This window comes from Toxorhynchites rutilus, chromosome 3 (genome assembly GCF_029784135.1).
Source record: "Toxorhynchites rutilus septentrionalis strain SRP chromosome 3, ASM2978413v1, whole genome shotgun sequence".
Lineage (NCBI taxonomy): Eukaryota > Metazoa > Arthropoda > Insecta > Diptera > Culicidae > Toxorhynchites > Toxorhynchites rutilus.
In genome coordinates this window covers 201,500,600-201,524,873 of record NC_073746.1, presented here as the reverse complement: position 1 = coordinate 201,524,873, position 24,274 = coordinate 201,500,600, and the positions used below count along the sequence as shown (strand labels likewise).

Here is a 24,274-nt window from a genome sequence, read left to right as displayed (position 1 = left end):
ATTTGGAGCTTCTACCGATTTGCAATAATCCCCGTAACGGCTCGGCATCTGCGTGTTTAAATGGACAATTTTGGATTGGATTACACCGGCACTTCCACCCTCCGTGACCTCACCACCTACATGTGGCAGTACCTCTCCGATCCCCAGAAGACGGGTGTTGCATCTCTGAACCGAGTCCAAATCATACGCATAAATTCCAGATAGTGTTCCTACAAACTAAAGCTACCGATCGTTCGTTCAATGGAGCTGCTATTGCTGCCCCAGCCACAGGACTGTCCAAATATGAGGATGACCAGTGTATCCTATCATAATTAACAGTCGCAGAAGTTTGGAAACTGAAACGTTTGAGAAAACTTCGGGAAGAACTCCGCAACGAAGGAACTAAGTTGGTGCTATTGGAGAAGTAGAAACAGTAATGATGAAAGAAAATTTGATCGTGGCTCCATGTAATACAAACATGACCAACACTCTAGCTTCGATACCAGCCGCCCTACCGAAAGGGTCATTCAGTATGGATGCGAATGCAGGCTTATTTCCAGCACATTCGACGAACATAAAGTCCGTTGATACAAATCCAGTCAAGTAAGATTTTTTTTACTTCTTATTTTCGCGTTCACCATTCCATTTATTTTTTCAGTCGTGGGTCGCTTATCAATATCACAATGTCTATCTTCACCTTCGAATAGTGTATTCGAAACTGTAAAGTTTCAACCCATATTCTAAATTTGATATCATTATTCTTAATCACTATCATTCTAATAATACCATAAATTTCTTATTATTCTTATTTACTGCTCGAGAAATTTATCAATTAACAATAACGACATTGTTAAGACTCCGACTAATAATATAATTGGAGGAAAAAATATGGATAATAATTTTAAAGGCACAGTCTGGACAGATTAGCAATTCGGTATCTACAACAGCAGCACCATAAATACCAGCATAAATAAGCTGGACCACTATGGAGCCGGTTTCACTTGAAGTAAACTTAAGGAAAGAGTGTTATCCTCCTTATTGTCTGTGAAAAAATTCAAGAAATTTACTCTCGGCGTGACTGTTATTCTAGATATCACTCAGACTCAGTCTCTACGACAAGCTGCGGCCAAACTGGTACTCAGAAAACAGATGAAGAAAACCTTGCTACGGGTATGGTATCGATTGTATCTGATGTTACAAAGTTAGTAAATAAAATCGTCCACAGATCCGTCCAAACCTCCGCGGATATGCGTTTCATTCCGAATGGATGCGCAAATAATGACGCAGCTTACACAATTATTGGAAACAACTGTGGACTGTTTGAAGGGAAAGGCGAGAAAATATATTAATTGAGTGCGGATGCTCTGAACTATTCATTCCTACCCAAACAATTGTCTTTATCGCGTTCTGAAACCGGAGAAAATTACACTGACTGACAATGACATCGTGAAATTGTCCAATTTCAAGTGGCTCTGCGCTTATCGCCGGCATAGAATGTGCAGCATGCTGGGTTACATGCCACAGGAGAGCCTTCCAGACTTTCTGGAAGTGATGCTGATGACTATGAAGGAGACTACATGTGTAATCACTGGGAAGCGAACAACCTACCTATCCACGACTATCTACACAATTAGTGGTATGAACAAAAATATAATTGAGCTGCTGTTTAGATGGCAAAGAGCAGACATATACACTGTCCAAATTTTACACACACAAATTAAAGTAAAAATATATATATATACAACATGTTGATATATTCCAGTATTTTGCGAAACATAATAGATAAATAAACATAATTATATTAATAAATAAATACATTGATCGATTGGTTAGTGTTACGGATACGAAACGAATTTGAAGCAGTCTTTTTAGGATCAGCTCAAACTGAAATATATTCATTTTATAAATACAAATTTCATACAATAAAGGTGCAATATTACTCACAAAGTAGTTTCTTCTTCAACCTCGTGCTCACAACTTTCTGTCGTCTTTTGGCCTCTATCCTTCGCCTTTCGAACTATACTTTTCCTCCTTTGCTTCTATCCTGTACTTTTCCGATGCTTTTCTGTCCTTCTTTCCACCAAATTAAGCTTTATTTCCTTCGATTTTCCACCTCTGTTTTCCACCAATCTATATAACAACAAATTCACTCATAACATTTTTCCCTTTTTTTTCTTTTCAGGTATTTCAGGCTTCTGGATGTTTACTTACGGACGAAGGATCTATGTCAACCGCGTGATTCAAATATTGATCATATACACGATTATTTTAATAAATACTTCGACTATAAATTTTCGATTTTTATGCAAAATACACTTTTGATTGCTGCAGCTATTCACAAATTATTTTCTTCAATAAACAAACCCTTTTCAGTCAACCACTGACGGTTTGTTGTTATTCCCGCTACTGAAAATCACTTATCTTTTTCTTCAGTTCAGCCGTGTTGACAATTCCCCAGCCCGTAACTCCGCCACCGGACCACCGGTTTGCCGGATTTACCGTCCTTAGCATTCCAACACCGCCAAGTTCGCTGTGGCTCTTCTATACACGCCACCAGCCGTCCGTACGTTCGCCTGTCGGATTCTTCCATCTTTCCCTGCAAACACTTCCTCTACTTTTCCTCGTGTCCAATTCTTTCGGTTCTTCCCATCCGTGATGAACACCAAATCACCAACTTTCAGATCCTTTTGATCTTCAAACCACCTCGAGCGTTGATTTATCGTGGACAGGTATTCCTTCGACCACCGCTCCCACATGTTATCTGCTAAGTGTAGGGACCGCTTGTACGCATCCCTAAGTGCTTCCGCTTCGTTCACCCGACCAGCTAGCCGGACGTCTGCGCTTCGAACCGTTCCACGCAAGAAATGATTGGGCGTTAGGGCTTCCGGCTCCGCCGACCCCTGCGGCATGTAGGTCAACGGCCGCATGTTGATGATATCCTCCACTTCGCTCAACGTTGTCAGCAGGATCTCATCGGAAAGTTTCCTCCCATCACACAGAGCCGCCATCGTCTCCTTGACGGATCGAACCATACGTTCCCAGATGCCGCCCATGTGCGGTGCTCCGGGCGGATTGAAATGCCACTTTGTAGTGGCACTGGTTACTCCTTCAGCACACTCAATCTCCAACTGCTTCAGCTCTTCCAACAGCACCTTACTCGCTCCTTTGAAATTGGTTCCGTTATCGGAGTAGAACTCGTCTGGACAACCGAACTTGTTCATGAATCGCCTGATTGTCATCAAGCAGGATTGCGACGACAGCGAGTGTACCACCTCCAAATGCACAGCTCGTATAGTCAAGCACGTGAATAATGCTATCCACCGTTTCTCAATTCTCCTGTGACCAACCGTAACCTCGATCGGTCCCAGGTAGTCTACTCCTACGGCATTGAACGGACGTAGTTGTGGAGAAATTCGTTGAACTGGTAGCGGAGCCATCAACGGAACTTGTGGACGACTGCGCGACACCATACACCTCATACATCCTCGCACCACCTGGCCAATCGCGGCGCGGAGATTTGGAATGTGAAACTTCTGCCGCATTTCGTTAAAAACTGTCTCACGGTTTCCGTGGGCATACTTCTCGTGGTAATGTTGGATCAGTTTTTGAGTGATGTCGTGATTTCGGCTAAGAATGATAGGGTACTTCTTGTCGAACGGAAGTTTCTCCGACGCTTCCATCCTACCACCTAGCCTAACGACGCCATTTTCATCCAACATTGGTGTCAGCTTATACAGAATGCTATTTTTCTCAATCCTGTTCTGAACCTGGTCAGCTCTTCTGTTTCTGTTTTTCACCAGCACCGTCGTTTCATCAGGAAAACTCTCGCTCTGTGCCAGCTTCCACAGCACAATTTCTGCTCTCGCCAGCTCTTCTTGTAACAGCGGTCGATGCATTGCTGACATTTTCGCCCTGATCACTTTCTCCTGCTTCGACGTGGCCTTGAACGTTAACAACGGCCGGCCGTCCACCTTCCTCCTACAATTGTCCACGAAACGCAATACTGTTGCCGTGCTTCGAAGCATCGTCGTCCACCGCGAGAACCTTTTGCTGTTGATAACGCCTTCCATTGGTGCCACGTCGTGATGCAATACGAAAGTCCGTGCCTCCTCTTTCGTTTCTTCGACTGGATTCTTTTGAACCGGCCACGTTTCCTCAGGCAAATGCAGAAAATCGGGACCGGAGAACCAGGAACCATTGCTGTCCAATGGAGGACCTTGTCCCCACTTCGTCAGAACATCTGCTGCGTTCAGCTTCGACGGAACCCACCGCCAGTCTTCCAGTCTGGTCAACTCCAATATCTCTCCTATCCGAAATGCAACGAATTGCTTGAAATTGTGTTGATCGGAGCGGATCCAACTGCGCACAGTTTGCGAGTCGGTCCACAGAACTTTCCTCTGGAATTTCACGGTGTGAGTATTGATGACCGTGTGCAGCATTCGGGCACCCAGCACGGCCGCCATTAATTCCAAACGTGGAACTGACTGCCGCTTTAGTGGTGCTACCTTGGAACGCGACATTATTAAAGAACAGCGCACGGTGCCCTCAACGACCGCACGCAGATAGCCGACGCAGCCGTATGCGTATTCACTGGCGTCGACAAATATGTGTAACTCCAGCGACTCTACTGCTGACGACAGCGAATCACCGAAATAGCAGCGAGGAATTTGTATGTTTTCTACGTCCGGAAGCAACTCGATCCACCTCTTCCACTTCGTCCAACATCGTTCATCAACTTTCTCGTCCCAAGCACAACCAGTGCGCCACAGATCCTGCACCAGAATTTTTCCGTGGACTGTGAAGGGCGCTAGCAGGCCTAGCGGATCGAAGAATCCCATGACACAACTCAGGACTATTCTTTTGGTTGGCCTTTCAGTTCCACTCAGATAGTCACGCAGGTGATCTCGATGTTCCGTCGAGAATGAGAACGTATCCTGGTCTGGGCTCCAGATTATACCCAGAACTCGCTCGTTGCCGGTTTCCTTGTCCCGGCCGAAGTGGATCGCTTGAGCAGCTTTCTCCTCTCCCATTAACCGAAGAACTTCAGGCGAATTCGAGACCCAGTTTCTGAGCTCAAACCCTCCCTGTGAGTGGACGAACCGCACTTCTTTCGCTCGACGAATCGCTTCTTCAACGGTCTCAGCACTGTCGAAATAGTCGTCAACGTAATGCTGATTGATAATTGCCGCCGCAGCTTCTGGATATTTGTCGGCATGTTCCGTTGCGTTCAGGTTTTTCACATATTGGGCCGAGCACGGGGAGCAAGTCGACCCGAACGTAGCCACGTCCATAACGTAGACACTCGGAGGATCTTTTTTATTCGCCCGGAAAAGAAAACGTTGTGCTTGTTTGTCAGCCTCGATGATCCGCAGCTGGTGATACATTTCGCGGATGTCTGCACCGAAAGCGATTTTACGCTCTCTGAACCCGATGATAACGGACACTAGAGGAGTGAGCATGTCCGGTCCTTTTAACAGCTGCGAATTCAGAGACACTCCTTCAACCTTCGCAACTGCATCCCACACCAGACGGATTTTTCCGGGCTTGCGGGGATTTAGGGCCACGTTAAGTGGCAGGTACCAAGCCTTGCAGGGATCGATTCCGGAAAGCTCCCCCGGAGTAGCTAGATGAGCGTATCCCTTTTGCTGGTACTCCACTATCTGCTTGTGGACGTTTTCGGAGATAGCCGGGTTTCTTTCCAGCTCTTGCTCCAGCTTCTGCTCCAGCTGCTTCAATCTTTTGACGGCCATTGGGTAGCTGTCTGGAAAGCTGAATTCGTCGTTCTTCCACAACAGACCGGTTTCAAAGCGGTTCCCAAGTCGTTTCGTTGCGCACTGCAGGATACCCAAGGCCCTTCCGTCCTCTTTTGTCTCCTTCTTGACAGCCACAACCGACTCCTCCAGAGCGTAGTGGGTCTTCAGCAAATCATGGAGAACTTCGTTGCTGACGATGTCATGAAAACCCATAAGCTCCCTTGGATTCGACGCGATTTCATTTTTCGGCCCATAGACAGTCCACCCAAGTTTGCAGCGTACTGCCACTGGCTCACCAGGATTCCCCATCCGTACCTCGAGCGGAGCGAACGCATCTAGATTGTTGAGCCCTATCAGCATCACTGGTCTGGTATCTTTATACGACATGAGCGGAATATTGCGCAAGTGTGAGAATTCACTTGAAATTTTGGAGGAATCTAACGATTGTTTAGGGAGAAGCAGACTTTCGACCGAGCGGACAGCGGACAGCAACACTTTTTCCCCACTGTCGATGGCTGACGCCCACACACTAGCTCGCCTGGAACCTTTCTCTTCGCGAGTTATATCAGCCGTCCACGTAATAGTCAGCCGTTCTGGAACACCCACGATACCTAAACGATCCACTAACTCCTTCTCAATCAGCGTAACCGACGCACCTTCGTCCAGAAACGCTAGCGTCGTCAACGTTTTCCCTCCACAATGGAGCCGTACCGGAATCATCCGGAAGAGGATTGCGCTCGCTGATCGAATGTGTGCACTCGTACCGATGAAACCTCCTTGCGGGTGGAGTAGAGGATTATGTCTCTCCTGGCAGTTTTCGACATTACAACGAATCTTGAACTTGCAGGAAGCATTCCCGTGGTCGTTCAAGCAAATGAGGCATAGCTTCCACTTTGTCACGAGATCCATTCGGTCACCGTAGGCCATTCGCCGAAAGTCCTCACAGTACCGCAAACGATGATCGGTGCGCTGACATGCTCTGCACGGTTTAGGCTTCGCCTTTTCACTAGTGCTCCTTGCAGCACCACCAGTGGTACTGTGGTTGAGTAGGACACCTTTCTCCTTCGATCTGCTCTTGCTCCCCTCGTTGCTTCCACGGTGGACTCCCGCTGGCTCGTATTTTAGGTCCAGCTTGACACTTGCCTCGCAAGCTTCATCGACAATTCTGGACACGAAGTCGGTAAACGTTCGCAATGTTACTTCCTTCTTCTTCCTCTTGTATCGGACCCACTCGCGTTTGTCTCCAGCCGGGAGCTTGTTAACCAACTCCTGAATCAGTAACGGGTTGATCAGATGTTGTTGCAAGTCTGCCGCTTCCAAATGATCGCAGAGTTGTTCTACGGTATTTCCGAAAGGAATAAACGACGCAAGTCTGTCAGACTTCGGAGGATCCAATTTCCTAACGCGTTCCAGCTGGCTTTGAAGCAGAAGCTCAGGTCTGCCATACAACTGGCGGAGTTTTTGGATCACCTTTGGGACGGATTTCGGAAGAAGTAGTTGTCCTCGCACGCATTCGAGAGCTGGTCCTCTCAAACTCTCTTGAAGTCTCACAAGGTTTTCCACGTCAGTGAAACCACACGCTTCGTTCGATGCTTGGAACGTTCCGTGAAAGAGCGGCCAGTCCTCCGGTCTCCCAGTAAACACCGGTAACCTTTTCGTCACACCACTCCGCGCCGATAGCTGCGCTTTAGACGGGCCTGTGCGATGCTGCCCCAGCCCGCGAGGGACAGTTTTGCTACCCTCCTGACGACCTGCTTTCCCATCGTCGGCTTCTTCTTCATTGTCACTTTCACTCTCGTCGCTTTCATCTTCATCGCTGCTTCCTTCATATTCCTCCGGAATCGGTTTCTTTTTCGGACTTGCTTTATCCAACTTCAATTTTTCACCGGACAGAATTCTGGCTTTTCTATCCGGATCAGAAACACCCTCCTTCGGATCTTCAGCTGGAACCTTCGGGTCTCGCTTCGGCATTAGGGCAAACTTTTCCTCCATACCGGCCATTTCCTCTTGGTAGGACTCCCGCATTGCCTTCATCTCTTTCAGGTGTCGAGTTTTATCCTCCCGGGCTCGTTCCAACAACAGCTTCTCCTGAGCCATCTCTTTGTCACGTATCTCCTTATCCATCTGCAGCTTCCTCTCTTGCAGCGCCAGTTTGAACTCCATTTCCTTCTCCTTAATGATCCGCTCAAATTCCAACTCTTGCATCTTCCGCTTGAATTCCTCTTCCATTGCTTTGAGTTTCTCCTCCTGGGTAGGAACCGCGTCTGACTTTGTAGTGGAACGAGTAGAGCTTTTCTTCGGAGGCTTCTTGGTCTGGTATTTTATCGCCATCTCTTGACAAGCCGCATCCGAGCAGAACCATTTCTTCTCTTTCTTCACGACTGCCGTTACTCCTACGCATCGGTAGTGGAACCATCTACTACAGGAATCGCAACCGACCATCCCTTCATTCTCCGATGACGTCTTGTTGCAGGCTGCACACGGAGTAAGTGTAAAATCCATCTCAGGATCGGAGTGATTTGAGGTTAGATCCGACTGACTCATTACTTTTTTGAGTTTGTTACGGATACGAAACGAATTTGAAGCAGTCTTTTTAGGATCAGCTCAAACTGAAATATATTCATTTTATAAATACAAATTTCATACAAAAAAGGTGCAATATTACTCACAAAGTAGTTTCTTCTTCAACCTCGTGCTCACAACTTTCTGCCGTCTTTTGGCCTCTATCCTTCGCCTTTCGAACTATACTTTTCTTCCTTTGCTTCTATCCTGTACTTTTCCGATGCTTTTCTGTCCTTCAAATTCCAACTCTTGCATCTTCCGCTTGAATTGCTCTTCCATTGCTTTGAGTTTCTCCTCCTGGGTAGGAACCGCGTCTGACTTTGCGCCAAAAAAAAAAATTTTTTTCCACCAAATTAAGCTTTATTTCCTTCGATTTTCCACCTCTGTTTTCCACCAATCTATATAACAACAAATTCACTCATAACATTTTTCCCTTTTTTTTCTTTTCAGGTATTTCAGGCTTCTGGATGTTTACTTACGGACGAAGGATCTATGTCAACCGCGTGATTCAAATATTGATCATATACACGATTATTTTAATAAATACTTCGACTATAAATTTTCGATATTTATGCAAAATACACTTTTGATTGCTGCAGCTATTCACTAATTATTTTCTTCAATAAACAAACCCTTTTCAGTCAACCACTGACGGTTTGTTGTTATTCCCGCTACTGAAAATCACTTATCTTTTTCTTCAGTTCAGCCGTGTTGACAGTTAGTAATAAACTAAAAAAGAATGTCCAACGCTTCAAGACTTGTCCAGTATGTTGTAGTTAAAAGTGAAATCGCCAAGACATGGCATAAGGGAGCGGTGATCGCACAATGTTGCCATGCGGTTAGTGCCATAACGCATTTATATTCATCAGATGTGGACACTATCGAATTTTTTAAAGACTTGGACAACATGCACAATGTGGTGCTTGAGAAACGCCGATGTCAGATGCCGTTTATTGATGTTTCCTCCATCGTATCCCTGTACCATATCCCTCCTATCCGATCGATAAACTCTATCGAAATACATTGATCGTGATTGACTAAATGAACGATAAAAAAAGTTATGTTTTCTTCGAGGAATAGTTTTTATTTTTTAAATAATTTAGTATTTTATAAATCTCTTTCATAATTACATTTTTAAACACTATAGTATTTAATATTCTGTTGTGCGAACTGATCGTAGTTTTCTAACTGTATTAATTTATTACCTTTACATTGTCATTCGTAAGTTGATGCGCCATGGTCTTAACAGGCAATAAAAATTTACATAATTTAAGAAAAATATACAAAAAAAAAGAAAAACATAAATATATCATTAAATAAAAAAGTTGAGAACAGCTGTTATGCTGTTGTGCGTGGCGAAATGACCAATCGCGACAATCCTTGTATTTTATTTATTAATGAACCCGACTGCTGTTTGGAAAATGTACTGAGGTGTATAATGTTGGTGGGTGCATCTACTGTATCACTATTTAAACATGTTGCGTGACAATTGGCGACCCTTGTTGATTTGTATCTACAAAATGTTTTCAAAAACTGATTAATGCTAATATTGGATTGTAATATCGGATAGCTATGACTTAACTTATCAAGATTATCTTTTCTATCTGAAATGCCTGAAGTTGCTTGTGTAAAATTTGACTGTTACAGTTGATTCATCGATAAACATTATCATTACCTGGCGAACTTGTTGATGTATATCTTGTGGTTGTGCGGTGGATGCAGCTCAGATTCGGTAGCAAGAAACATGCGTTAGCTACAAAATATTTAAAAAAAATGATTAATGCTTAAGTTGGAAGGCAATATCGAATAGCGACAATTTACATTTTATATAAATGCCTTGAATCATCACAATAGATCAAACTAGTAGTCGCAGTGGTCCAAAGCTTTCACAGAAGAAAAAGTGCGTCGAATTTGTTTATGTTAGCAGGGTATTTGCACGTTGATTCTTTGTTGCAGCATGAGAGCTTCTTGGGAAATTTGTTGAAGTACATGCTACGGTTGAGGGTTGGATGAACCTGCTGCTTTGCCATCGTGTTGCGATACGATCATTGGCGACGATGTCTGGTTCGAAAGTAATGAAACTAACGGCATCTACAATATGTATTACAATTAGCGCTTACATTGTAGGAAAAGTAGGGAAAATGTCGAAGAGCTTTAATTTACATAAACTAGATTGTGTTTTCCCGCCTAGAATGCATGATGCTAGCTGGGTCTTCAATGGTCTGCATCATGAACTGCGGCTCGTTGGCAATGAAACCGAGCTGTGTGGCTCGTGTTCATAAAGCAGCGATGAATAATTCATGTTGTCCAGATGTTGGTGGTATGTCTTGACAAGATTTCCGCTGCTCCTACTGCAAGTAGAAAAAACAGGAAGTGGGTTATATCTATGGTATAACCGCAAGGGTGACGTAGGACTATCGTTGATTTAGAGATCATTTGTATGAAGTTGAATCTGAATTCATTCTGAATGAATGAATATTTGGAGAACTTCGAAAACGAGAGCGTTACGTTGGAGGCACAAGGTTTTATGCATCCAATATTGGATACGGAAATATCCTACTGATGGGGAAGAATAATCTTCAGAAGCTATCCTGTTGATTGCGATTGATTGAAAAACCACAAAACCAAATGTATTTGGTCACAGTGTTACATGGATAGAAAACATTCAATTAAACTCTTTCACATGAATATATTTTGAAAATTCCCAAAGGAACTGGCAGATTATTTTCAGTAACGATTAGTTATTTCCACATTTTCCTCGATACTGGAACCCCACCAGTGGTTAATACCAACTCGATAACCACCTGTTAATAGCACTTGATTGAAACATATTTGGTCACAGTGTTACATGGATAGAAAACATTCAATTAAACTCTTTCACATGAATATATTTTGAAAATTCCCAAAGGAACTGGCAGATTATTTTCCAGCAATGATTAGATCTTTCCGGAACTTTCTCGATGCTGAATGGCATCCTAACGGAAAGAGTTCTGCGCGTGTATGTGTCGATCCTTCGCCGTCCACCTCCTCCAGCACGTTAGGCAACGATGTTGTCTTGTCGATGTCCTCACGAAAAATGAATGTGTCTCACCACCAGAATATCGCTTAAGTATGCTTTTTGTGTGTGATTGAATCGAGAGAAGGTGTGGTTTACGATGGCAATTTGGAAGGCAAACTAGAGGGGAATGAACTCTCTGAGCTCGGAACTTTCGGCGACTGAGCAATAATCGATTGCGGGCGCATACAATATTGGATACGGAAATATCCTACTGATGGGGAAGAATAATCTTCTGAAGCTATCCTGTTAATTGCGATTGATTGAAAAACCACAAAACCAAATGTATTTGGTCACAGTGTTACATGGATAGAAAACATTCAATTAAACTCTTTCACATGAATATATTTTGAAAATTCCCAGAGGAACTGGCAGATTATTTTCAGTAACGATTAGTTATTTCCACATTTTCCTCGATACTGGAAGCCCACCAGTGGTTAATGCCAACTCGATAACCACCTGTTAATAGCACTTGATTGAAACATATTTGGTCACAGTGTAACATGGATAGAAAACATTCAATTAAACTCTTTCACATGAATATATTTTGAAAATTCCCAAAGGAACTGGCAGATTATTTTCAGAACGATTAGATATTTCCACATTTTCCTCGATACTGGAAGCCCACCAGTGGTTAATGCCAACTCGATAACCACCTGTTAATAGCACTTGATTGAAACATATTTGGTCACAGTGTTACATGGATAGAAAACATTCAATTAAACTCTTTCACATGAATATATTTTGAAAATTTCCAGAGGAACTGGCAGATTATTTTCAGTAACAATTAGTTATTTCCACATTTTCCTCGATACTGGAAGCCCACCAGTGGTTAATACCAACTCGATAACCACCTGTTAATAGTACTTGATTGAAACATATTTGGTCACAGTGTTACATGGATAGAAAACATTCAATTAAACTCTTTCACATGAATATATTTTGAAAATTCCCAAAGGAACTGGCAGATTATTTTCCAGCAATGATTAGATCTTTCCGGAACTTTCTCGATGCTGAATGGCATCTTAACGAAAAGAGTTCTGCGCGTGTATGTGTCGATCCTTCGCCGTCCACCTCCTCCAGCACGTTAGGCCACGATGTTATCTTGTCGATGTCCTCACGAAAAATGAATGTGTCTCACCACCAGAATATCGCTTAAGTATGCTTTTTGTGTGTGATTGAATCGAGAGAAGGTGTGGTTTACAATGGCAATTTGGAAGGCAAACTAGAGGGGAATGAACTCTCTGAGCTCGGAACTTTCGGCGACTGAGCAATTATCGATTGCGGGCGCATACAATATTGGATACGGAAATATCCTACTGATGGGGAAGAATAATCTTTTGAAGCTATCCTGTTAATTGCGATTGATTGAAAAACCACAAAACCAAATGTATTTGGTCACAGTGTTACATGGATAGAAAACATTCAATTAAACTCTTTCACATGAATATATTTTGATAATTCCCAAAGGAACTGGCAGATTATTTTCAGTAACGATTAGATATTTCCACATTTTCCTCGATACTGGAAGCCCACCAGTGGTTAATGCCAACTCGATAACCACCTGTTAATAGCACTTGATTGAAACATATTTGGTCACAGTGTTACATGGATAGAAAACATTCAATTAAACTCTTTCACATGAATATATTTTGAAAATTCCCAGAGGAACTGGCAGATTATTTTCAGTAACGATTAGTTATTTCCACATTTTCCTCGATACTGGAAGCTCACCAGTGGTTAATGCCAACTCGATAACCACCTGTTAATAGCACTTGATTGAAACATATTTGGTCACAGTGTTACATGGATAGAAAACATTCAATTAAACTCTTTCACATGAATATATTTTGAAAATTCCCAGAGGAACTGGCAGATTATTTTCAGTAACGATTAGATATTTCCACATTTTCCTCGATACTGGAAGCCCACCAGTGGTTAATGCCAACTCGATAACCACCTGTTAATAGCACTTGGTTGAAACATATTTGGTCACAGTGTAACATGGATAGAAAACATTCAATTAAACTCTTTCACATGAATATATTTTGAAAATTCCCAAAGGAACTGGCAGATTATTTTTTTTTTAATGATTAGATCTTTCCGGAACTTTCTCGATGCTGAATGGCATCCTAACGGAAAGAGTTCTGCGCGTGTATGTGTCGATCCTTCGCCGTCCACCTCCTCCAGCACGTTAGGCAACGATGTTGTCTTGTCGATGTCCTCACGAAAAATGAATGTGTCTCACCACCAGAATATCGCTTAAGTATGCTTTTTGTGTGTGATTGAATCGAGAGAAGGTGTGGTTTACGATGGCAATTTGGAAGGCAAACTAGAGGGGAATGAACTCTCTGAGCTCGGAACTTTCGGCGACTGAGCAATAATCGATTGCGGGCGCATACAATATTGGATACGGAAATATCCTACTGATGGGGAAGAATAATCTTCTGAAGCTATCCTGTTAATTGCGATTGATTGAAAAACCACAAAACCAAATGTATTTGGTCACAGTGTTACATGGATAGAAAACATTCAATTAAACTCTTTCACATGAATATATTTTGAAAATTCCCAAAGGAACTGGCAGATTATTTTCAGTAACGATTAGATATTTCCACATTTTCCTCGATACTGGAAGCCCACCATTGATTAATGCCAACTCGATAACCACCTGTTAATAGCACTTGATTGAAACATATTTGGTCACAGTGTAACATGGATAGAAAACATTCAATTAAACTCTTTCACATGAATATATTTTGAAAATTCCCAAAGGAACTGGCAGATTATTTTCAGTAACGATTAGATATTTCCACCTTTTCCTCGATACTGGAAGCCCACCAGTGGTTAATGCCAACTCGATAACCACCTGTTAATTGCACTTGATTGAAACATATTTGGTCACAGTGTTACATGGATAGAAAACATTCAATTAAACTCTTTCACATGAATATATTTTGAAAATTCCCAAAGGAACTGGCAGATTATTTTCAGTAACGATTAGATATTTCCACATTTTCCTCGATACTGGAAGCCCACCAGTGGTTAATGCCAACTCGATAACCACCTGTTAATAGCCGCGCGTGTATGTGTGTGTAGCGATGTCTTCCCAGGGAACCGTTTGTGGCATCACTCTCCTCCTGATGAATTCCCTTCTGGCCTAGGGTGCACAAACAGGCTCTTGGTGACACCGTTCATCCGCGCTTTCATGATAAATAAAGAGCTTCACCGCAACAGCGACAACATGCTCCAATCGCTGTTCAATTAGAACTGAGTGGATTTCCGAGCGCCGCTCGCTTATATACCGATTGGTGATTTCAATAGCCTGTTTTGAAAGCAATTTTAAGACTATTGAAACAAGTTTTTGGATCAAAAAGTAACAAGTATATAACGCGTAGACATTTTATCTTTCGAATGAAGTGTTTATCATACCATTTCGTTCAGTTGTTTAGGCTATTAACGCTCAAAATCTCGGTCTCCGGCGTAACGCTTTCGTTTTCGAAACTTTGATTTTACACCCCGGTATAGAAATTAAAGACGTAGTCCTACGTCAAAAATCTAAAATTTAGTCAGTTTACCGATCTCAATACTTACAAAAAGATTTTTATTCTATCCGACGCTCCAACTGGAACAGATATAACAGGTTTATTGAAATAGAGATGGAATTTAAGGCGGCTCGCACACCGCAGCAATAAGCAACTAGCAAACTGCAGTACACAATATGCAACAGGAAACATATTTTGTTGTTCTTCGCATACCAGAGCAATAAAAACCCCTGACATTATGCAAACAATCGCCTTAATGTACGAAACTTGTCAAAATATGAGCGATAAGTTGCTATTCAACCGACACGCCGTGTTGCTAGCGACATGTGTTGCTCTGTAAAGGCGACAGCGATATCGTATTGCGTCGGTGTGCGAGATCAACAAAGATTAAATGGAAAAATCCATTGGTGATAATATTGCTTATTGCATGTTGACAGTTGCTAGTTGCTCATTGCTCCGGTGTGCGAGCCGCCTAAAACACTAAAATCTGTGTCTTCCTTGGTAAGTAGTGAAGTATTTTACTTGTAGCATATACGATAGGTGGTTGAGTTTATTCAGCAAAACCGATGCATTGGAAAGAGCTGAACGGTGTGATGTGTGTCATCTACAAAATGTGTACAAAAGATGATTAGTACTTACATTGTAGGAAAATGTCAAATAGCTTCGAACTAAATTATTCTCCATGCCTGTAGTGCGTTGAATTCGATGATGTTAGCTGGCTCTCTGAACCTAATCTTCTGCCTAATGAACTAAGGTCTGTTGGCAATAAAACTAAGCTTGGTGTACCTCGTGATCATGAAACGGCTTTGAACTGTGATGAAGGATGTTGGGCGTATATTTGGACGAGTTCGCGCTGTTCTATTGTTTTGCGAACGTGTTGTTCCGCAATCATGACCAGCACAGTAAGCCATCTATGAAGAAAACAAGCTTTTCAAATAGTGCACATCTTAGAATATTGAACAACTTACCTCGTAAATCAGTGCTTGTAAAACTGAATTATAAAAATGAACACCCAAGCACCAGGCACAACACGTAAATAAAAATGTTAAACGCCTAGAAACGTTTATTTTCGTTAAAATCAAACGCGTTGAAAATTGAAAGATACAGAAATTCAAACGCTTGTGACAGTATGTATGCACATACGAATCAGCTATCCCCCTCCCGCCTTTTTTTTTGTAAACAATCCCCTCTCACACTCCTCGCTACTCACCACTCCCCTCGCTAACTTACGGACTCACCTTAGTAATACTTCTATACATCTTGGCTGAAACGATAGGCAGTGTTGCTTGAAGGGGACATGGCGGGGATAGATTCCAGCACCTTTGTAGCATTTTTCGTCGCTCGGTCGACATGGTGCTTATCACCGCCCGAAAATATAGGAAACTGGGTTGTCTCGAAGAGAAATGTCAAATTTTTGGGTTTGTAAACAAAGCAAACTTCACGGCTATTGCAAATATCAATGCCGAAAAACAAATTTAAATCGATATTATATTAGAATTGCGATTAAAATGAAAAGATCGCGAAATGTGAGGGATAGAAGTAACTCTCTTTCGCTTAGTGAAAATGAGTGAGTTTGTCTTATATACGTTTCCGATATAAATGATAATAATTATTCTTTTGTTCCAAGGTTTCTGCAGTATATCATACTTAGTCGAGAAGCATTTAAAAATATTTTGGATACAACCATGTTCCAAACAACTTTCAGAACTGTTACTCCTGTAGCTTTGAAATTAGCGGCTGTTATAATTTTCTGGCTTCTGGTCGTACCAAATTAATGTAATGAAGGAGAAAACTTTTTACTTGATATGGCGCAACCAAAAGTTTCATCAGTGTTCAATGAAATTATGCCACCTCTGGAAAGAAGCTTATGCGAAAAAAGGATCGAATTGGATACAACATCGTTTAATGAAACAAAGCAATATTTCTTCGACAAATTCAAGATACCCGGTGTATTGATGGTACTCATATACCCATTCTAAGGCCTACGGAAAATGAACAAATGTACTGCAAATGTGATGCTTATTGTAGTTCTTTGTGATTCCATAGTGCTGTAATAAAAGTATTGTTTTTATACTCACATACATATATATTTTGCCATCAAACAAGAAAATGTAAAGCTATGGGATGTAACTGATTTTATTGAAATAAAATGTATCATTACATTTTACACAGAGTTTTCCATTAAATATCCGTAATAATACGAGCTCAGTAAACCTTATCAACATGAGAAATCATTCGAGAAGATATTCTGCAACAATAGAAGTTTCACTCTGAGTAATGTCCATTTCATCGGGTCCGGCATACTTCAATAATTGTACTTCTTTTTTTTCTATTCTCTCTTTCGTCATCCATGCTAACAACAGATTGGATTATATTTCGCTTACGCTTCCTTCTTGTCACCGGAGATTTGATACCATAGATTTCTCCAAACCGTTGATGGGCATTTTTTAAACAACGTTTACGAAAATTCTGACATTCCACTAATGGATACAACGGATCGGAAAACATGACCACTTTATAGAGCGTATCGGTTTTTACCATGTATAAAACCAAAATATTGAACGACAATATCAATAAACTTTTAAATATTTGCTTTTTTTCTCAACAGATTCAAGATTCTTGAGTGACTTGATTTATAAAAATATCTAGCTTTGCATTAACCTGATGCAGAAACGCAACAGATCTGTTCCGAATGAGCTTGCATTCCTCAATCATCATTGTGTGTTTATCAATCTTTTCATGTAGGGATTGCAGACGTCCAAGTAGATTCGGAATTTTCGTGTCGGTATAGTATCGGTCAAGACGGGTCTATGGTACTAGGTGAGGCCGTTTCGTCACTATGTTGGTTAGGGGAGCGGTATATGAAAACAGTACGGAAGAAAGCAGAAGGGGAATTATTTGCTTGTAGCGTGAAAGAGACAAACTGATCACGAGCGAGCTTCGGCACTAGCGTATTGTGTTTTGTTTACAAACAAAACACAGTAGACTTCCAAGATGGTTGAAGAGTGGTTTTAGCAAGTTGGCCCACCTTAGGATATACTTCTAGGCGCCTTGGTATCGGTATCGTATCTTCCGTATTCATTTTCATTATCTTGAGTTCAAGAAACGCCTTAAATAAGAACAAATAAATTGCATTATTTCTAACACTTGAGGATGAATGTCTTCTCACTTTCGCAGCACTTTTAATTCCGGTTTGACAGCGGAATCTTTTTTAGATTTTTGAGCAGCCGGAAACACCTTCACTTTGTTTTCAGGCATGTCTTCTGCAACTGATCAACACATACTTCGACTATTGAAGTATTGTTACAACTAATAATAATAAACTCACTTATTAAACATTCAAAACGACATGCAAAAATTGATAATAAGTGGAGAACAGACCGAACAAGAATGTTCTTATGATTTTTGGAAACGTCAAACATCCGAGGTATCTGGGCGGTGATTAAAATAGAACTATTTCCAACTCATTTATCTATATGAATAATAGTCCAGATGGCAAAGGCACTCCAGATGAAAACATATGTTGCAGCAGTACCCCGGTTCGAGTCTCATGAGGCAATTTTCATATAACAAGCATTACCCATCGCAAATAATGTTCCATAAATTCAAATGATATCGAAACCTTAATCACATCCATAAAAAAGGGTTACAAACAACCTGTGTGGGCCCTTATGAGATTTTTTTTTTGTTTTCTCGAGCCCGATTGAATGGATGGCTTCTTGTTTAAAAAAAAACAGAGGAAAAGCAATTTTACGTTTCTATGGTACCCTATATAAGCACTAACGAAGCTTATTAAAGGCTATCATCACAAGTGACGTTTTCAGTTAGCACTAAGTAAGCCTTAGTAATGCTTATTTAAAGCAGTAACTGAAGCTTTTGAAGAGCCCTATATTTCGCCTTTTTAGCATTATATCAGCCCTATATTAGTACATAGAGCATAGCAAGCATTTATTCAACGTTTTACATGTGCATATAGTGCTGATTTAAGTCCATTTCTTAGTGCTTACTGGTTACCTGGGTTGTTCTCGTTTCGAGTTAAAAGCTCGTACACAACCCAAGTAACCAACCCCACTAATTCAGCATCTCTAATACCAAATGGCAGTATATCTGCTTTTTTGATACTTATAGGCCTTATATCAACATTATTAATGCATTTAAACATTAATGAAGGCCCTATATGCGCATTTAGTGCTACCATAGAATGCTTACACAGATTAGGATAAAACATACGAAAATAGGCATTAATGGAAGCCCTATATGCGCATTTAATGCTACCATTTTTTCCAGACCTACACATACATGATCTTATTGAGCAGGTATCTGAGCGCGGTTATTGAAATAGGAATATTTTTCATTCATTGATATGTATCAACAGTGGTCCAGATAGCAAAGACGCAACAGAGAAACATACATGTTGCAGAAGTACCTTGGTTCGAATTTCGTAAGGTAATTTTCATATAACAATTATTTCTCTTTCCAAACAGTGCGCCGTTAATCTAAATAAATGATATATCAATATCATCAATAAAATGGCTGCAATAAATCTGTGTGGGCCCTTTCGATAAATGATTATTTTTTTTAATTTTCTGTTGAGTCCCGATAGATTCGATTCCTTTTTCCTAGAAAAAAAACCGAATCAAACAACAACTGCTTAGTAAAGGCTGCCATCACCAGTGACGTTTTTAGTTATTCCTAAGTAAGCTTTAGTAATGCTTATTTAAGATTGTAACTGAAGCATTTGAAGAGCCCTATATTTCGCCTTTTTAGCATTATATCCACCCTATATTGGTTTATAGAGTGTAATAAGCATTTATTCAGTATTCTATATGTGGATACAGTGCTGATTTAAGACCATTTTTTAGTGCTCACTGGTTACCTGGGAATGTTACGTAATGTCAAACTTTGCTTGAAACTCTACTACTGTATTATTCATTTCACTCGTTTCGAGATTCATAATGGCAATAGTGATCGAAACGAACAAAAATAACTCGTTTCGAAATGCGCAATGTCACCCCAGGTGTATGACACGATTATCGCTATCTCACTCTACCTACCGTCATCGCATATCTCACTATCCCTCTGATGTAAAAGTTCATCATCGACATCACGATATGTCAGATGGTGGTAAATTGGTAATTCGCGATGGTGTCGACGTCTGGTGGCGACTTCAAATAAGGGCCATAATTTGTGTCCCAAACTCGTTAGTGTAATCTCTATTAGATTAGAAGACACGAAGCCGGTTTTAAAATTTGAAAATTTGAATGAAAATTTTCACATCATGTTATTAAAGTACTTGAAACACGTATTTCTGATTTTCATTCAACCATATGGCTATACAATTCTAGAATTGTTGCTTATTTTTTTCATTATAATATAAATTGTCTTTATAAACAACTTTCGTATGAGACTTTTTCACCACCTGCAAACAAAAATGTTTTTAATTCAAATAGAATACTAATTTGATATGGAAAAGCTTATTTTCATTAATAATTTTAATTTCGAAAACGTTCGTTCCGACTGAAAATCAACTATTCGTTGGCACTCGCCTAAACTAGTAAACGAAACCAGCCGGGTGACGTCTTTAGAGAACCCCCATTGAACTGACAGGAGCCAACATATTGGGTATCCCACTGACATTTTCCCTTTGTTTTCATATGAATTGGGTATCCCACTGACAGTTCTGCTTGAGATTACTTATCGTGTAGTACATTCTCGTAAACGTCTACTGTGTTCCGTTGCGTATTACGTATAGACGATTTCTATCTTCATGAAAGTACTGAAGTTAAAAGAGGGGCTGAAAGTTTCATGTGAAAACTCTCCACTTGTGAGGTATGATACAAGGTTGAAATATGTGACGGAACAACATAGAGCGCCATGATTGTGACATCGCTTTGGGCGAATAGCATGAAAGTTTTGATGAATATTCTATCCATCATGATGCCAGACGTGCCAGACGCTTAGGAGGCAATTGACCATCAGAGCTTTTGAAACGATCTATGGTATAATCCGAGATGCCTATGACAAGCGACGCTTCTAAGCGGTCATCCATGTAAGCACTGATTGCGCCCGATGTTGCTTAGTTTCGGTGATCGAACGAGAACAGATGTTTTGTCAATTGTTGAAACATTTTTTCTATTTTTTGATAAATAAAATGAATACTAGTTATGCATTTTCTTTCCAACTGCTAAAATTATATTCCGGGTTCAATTCCACGCTTGTCCACGGAAAGGGACGACACCTTATTTCAGTAAAATTTATTTTATTCATGTCATAATGCATTTAGAGTGTAGCCACACTAACCTTACTATGCCTTGATTTTTGACAGAAAACATGCAATTCTTGAATGGACTTATGCTGTTTTAAATTGTTAATTCAGATTTAGTGCTTTATGAAATTGTTTCATTCATTCGTGACTGAAAAGATGAAAACCCGTTAATACTTTCTTCGACCTGTGTTTTTTTCTGTGTGGATATATGTTCGTAATTCACTCGAGCCCTTATCTATTCCGAAGTATCATTTTCAGTCATATTTTGTTACATGCATGACGGAATAATTGATCAAAATTGATACAGAGTAATGCGATGTGACGTGATAACCCAACAGTTTCGAAATGCAATTGCGATTGAGATTTGTAAACTGGTATGTATCGTGGAATTTCAATTATTTAGTTTTCTATTTGGTGAAGTGAACAGTTAGCAATAATTCAAAGCTTGATTAGATTGCAGAGAAAAGACTTCGGAATTTATGGTTTTGTCCTACTTTTCTGATCATCCCTCTCCCATTAAATTATTTTTCGAACGATTTTTTATTGTGCCAAACTTATGTTTTCGTTTATTTTATCATTCAATACAAAAAAGTTTCAATTTTAGAACAGTTGTTCGATTACAGAGCGTTAGTTGAAACTACTCAAATTTTCGGCATTTATGTTTTATGTTAATTCGCATAATTATAATTGTTTTAATCATATTAATATGCAGAGTATTCCATACAATATCGTTAAGTTTTTGTTACACATGTTATCGATGTTTCGAACTGTTCGAATTAGTTTAGAGAATATGATAAAGTGTTACTAAACTATTGCGATACATATTGATCCTTTCAAAATTTGATATGAAAAGATGGAAAGTTGATATTAAAATCATGCATATGCACGGATATTGGTAACCGTAACTAATTAATCCCTTGAAAAATTAAAAAAGGAAAACGGGCTATTCTTCAAAGCATTACAGTTTATTTTTGCCGCTCTCAATCCAAAGAACATTTGCTAAATTCTACTAATGCTAATGGTTTTATTTATAAAATAGAATAGTTTACCGTTTTCGAACAGCTTCATATTTAGGTATTTAAAAATAACTTGAAATGCTTAATACCCTGATATATAACGAAACGGTTACTCTGAAGAATCAATTGTGATATTAATTTTATAGTTATATCATCTGGGCATTAAACATTTCAAGTTATTATTAAAGAGTGTCGGAAATATTAAGCTGTCCGAAATACTTAATTTTTACCCTTTTAAAAATACAGAAAATATATTAATTTCATAGAATCCTCGTTGGCGCAGTAAACTGCTGAACTATGAGTTCCCTGAGAATGTAAAATGATCGTGCTAATTGGAGGTAAAGAAGTCATATATCCGAAGGACAGTTGGTATTCGCTGAGAATAGATCTGATGTGAATACACTTGACATCGGAAACAATTTTTGCGAGACAAATTTATCAGTTTAAAGTAGTCCTCAAAAGCGTTGGGAACTAGGTCATTCAACGGTGTATTGCGTGAGACAACTAAATTTTCTTGTCCTTACATGTACTTTAAAAGTGAATATATAAGAATCCATGCACCACTATAGTCCAAGAACTTTAGCCGTCCTCATCTCACTAGACAGGTGTTGCGTTTGAATTACCTCTAAATTGTACGGTACGGAAACTTTGTCAGATTCAGCAGTGGGCTGTGAAATTTATGATTTTCAAGCGCTCCCTTTATCTCAAACGTTGAACGGACCAATCACAATTTAGCAGTGAAGAAAATAAAATAAGATCTGAATGGTTGGTTGACGTTTCATGATTCGTTTTCATCGCTAATTCATTCATCTGCTGAAATGCCATGTATTCAGAAATTTAAATATCTTCGAGCAGTGACGCACTGAAGTTAATTGGATCCCTGACACAAACCTTCGACAACTATGCCGTTACGTGGTGGCCCTAAATAAACGGTATGCCAACAAATACATGTTGAAGAAAAAGCAAGTATTGACATCATCTACCAAATATACCGCGAAGACCGTTTTGGGAACATATTTACTGGAATATGTAGAGCGCAAATTGAAGATCCTTACTCAGCTTGATGAACCAACCGAGCAATGGAGTAGCATTTTATACCAACGAAACCCTCAAAAATGCCGAAATCCTTTATGACGAAACTCTCAAAAATTAAAAAGAGCATGGTGAAAATTATCCTACGCATCAAAACTTAGTGAAATTCAATGAAAGTTCGCATGATGGACTCATTATCCCGACACAAAATCCAAGTAATTGCACTCGAAGACAATCCATCAACCAGCTTCATCATCTCTATGCCTAATTTCTTTGATCAATCCTCGCAGCGAAAGTGCTCTGGCAAAATTTACCCATTCAATAATCTTCAAGTTATCAGGGAATAAAGCAAAACATATTATTCAACATCGAAAGGGTATTTCATTACCTACAAAAGTAGGTAAGATAGGGACAGCAGCGTCGTCGGTTGCTCGACGACGGACCAGATTTTTACACTGCGGCAGATCCTCCAAAAGTGCCGCGAGTATCAGGTCCCTACACACAACATCTTCGTCGATTTCATATGATACAATCGACCGACGACAGCTATGGAGGATCATGGACGAACACGGCTTTCCCCGAATGCTGACAAGACTGATTCAGGCAACGATGAACGGTGTGCGGATCTCAGGTGAGCTGTCGGAATCATTTGAGACTCCCAGGGGACTTCGCCTTGTCTCTCCTGTCTGCTCTTCAACGTGGCGCTGGAAGGTGTTATGAGGAGAGCTGGCTTCAACATGCGGAGCACGGTTTTCAACAAGTCTAGTCAGTTTATCTGCTTCGCCGACGACGTGGACATAATCGGAAGAACACATGCGACGGTAGCCGACTTGTATACCCGACTGAAACACGAATCAGGGCTGATTGGGCTTGGGATCAATGCGTCTAAGACTAAATACATGCTAGCTGGAGGGACTGATCGTAACAGAGTTCTTCTTGGTAGTAGTCTTATGATCGACGGCGACGAGCTCGAGGTGGTGGAAGAATTTGTCTACCTTGGCTCGTTGATAACAACTGACAACAACAACAGCCGTGAAATTCGAAGACGCATTGTCAATGAAAGTCGT

At 40.5% G+C, this 24,274-nt stretch overlaps 2 protein-coding genes and 1 long non-coding RNA gene across 7 annotated transcripts in view; 1 reads left to right on the top strand and 2 right to left on the bottom strand.

Moving 5' to 3' along the window:
• Positions 1-1,936: 1,936 nt before the first annotated feature.
• On the bottom strand, positions 1,937-8,276 carry LOC129773834 (uncharacterized). Its single transcript, XM_055777489.1, has 2 exons — positions 2,191-8,276; positions 1,937-2,109 (listed from the first exon to the last, which is right to left on the bottom strand). Exon 1 carries the CDS (start codon positions 8,274-8,276, stop codon positions 2,484-2,486), a length of 5,793 nt encoding a protein of 1,930 aa, XP_055633464.1. The 3' UTR covers positions 1,937-2,109; positions 2,191-2,483.
• Positions 8,277-9,369: 1,093 nt separating this feature from the next.
• Positions 9,370-16,417, bottom strand: LOC129775212 (uncharacterized). 5 transcript variants are annotated; one of them, XR_008742881.1, is made up of 7 exons: positions 16,133-16,417; positions 15,863-15,947; positions 15,564-15,805; positions 14,944-15,498; positions 10,458-10,645; positions 10,116-10,385; positions 9,370-10,047 (listed from the first exon to the last, which is right to left on the bottom strand). It is a non-coding gene; the product is annotated as an uncharacterized LOC129775212 (long non-coding RNA). The 5 variants fall into 5 exon arrangements; XR_008742882.1 differs by lacking the exon at positions 16,133-16,417 and having other exon boundaries at positions 14,944-14,974; positions 15,417-15,498; positions 15,863-16,030; XR_008742880.1 differs by lacking the exon at positions 16,133-16,417 and having other exon boundaries at positions 14,944-14,974; positions 15,534-15,805; positions 15,863-16,030.
• A 4,789-nt stretch (positions 16,418-21,206) lies between these two features.
• LOC129775211 (putative fatty acyl-CoA reductase CG5065) overlaps positions 21,207-24,274 on the top strand; it is a 41,098-nt gene continuing 38,030 nt past the window's right edge. Inside the window, exon 1 of the mRNA XM_055779609.1 lies at positions 21,207-21,533. The gene's annotated coding sequence lies outside the window, so the exon portion shown is untranslated. The remainder of the gene's footprint in view (positions 21,534-24,274) is intronic.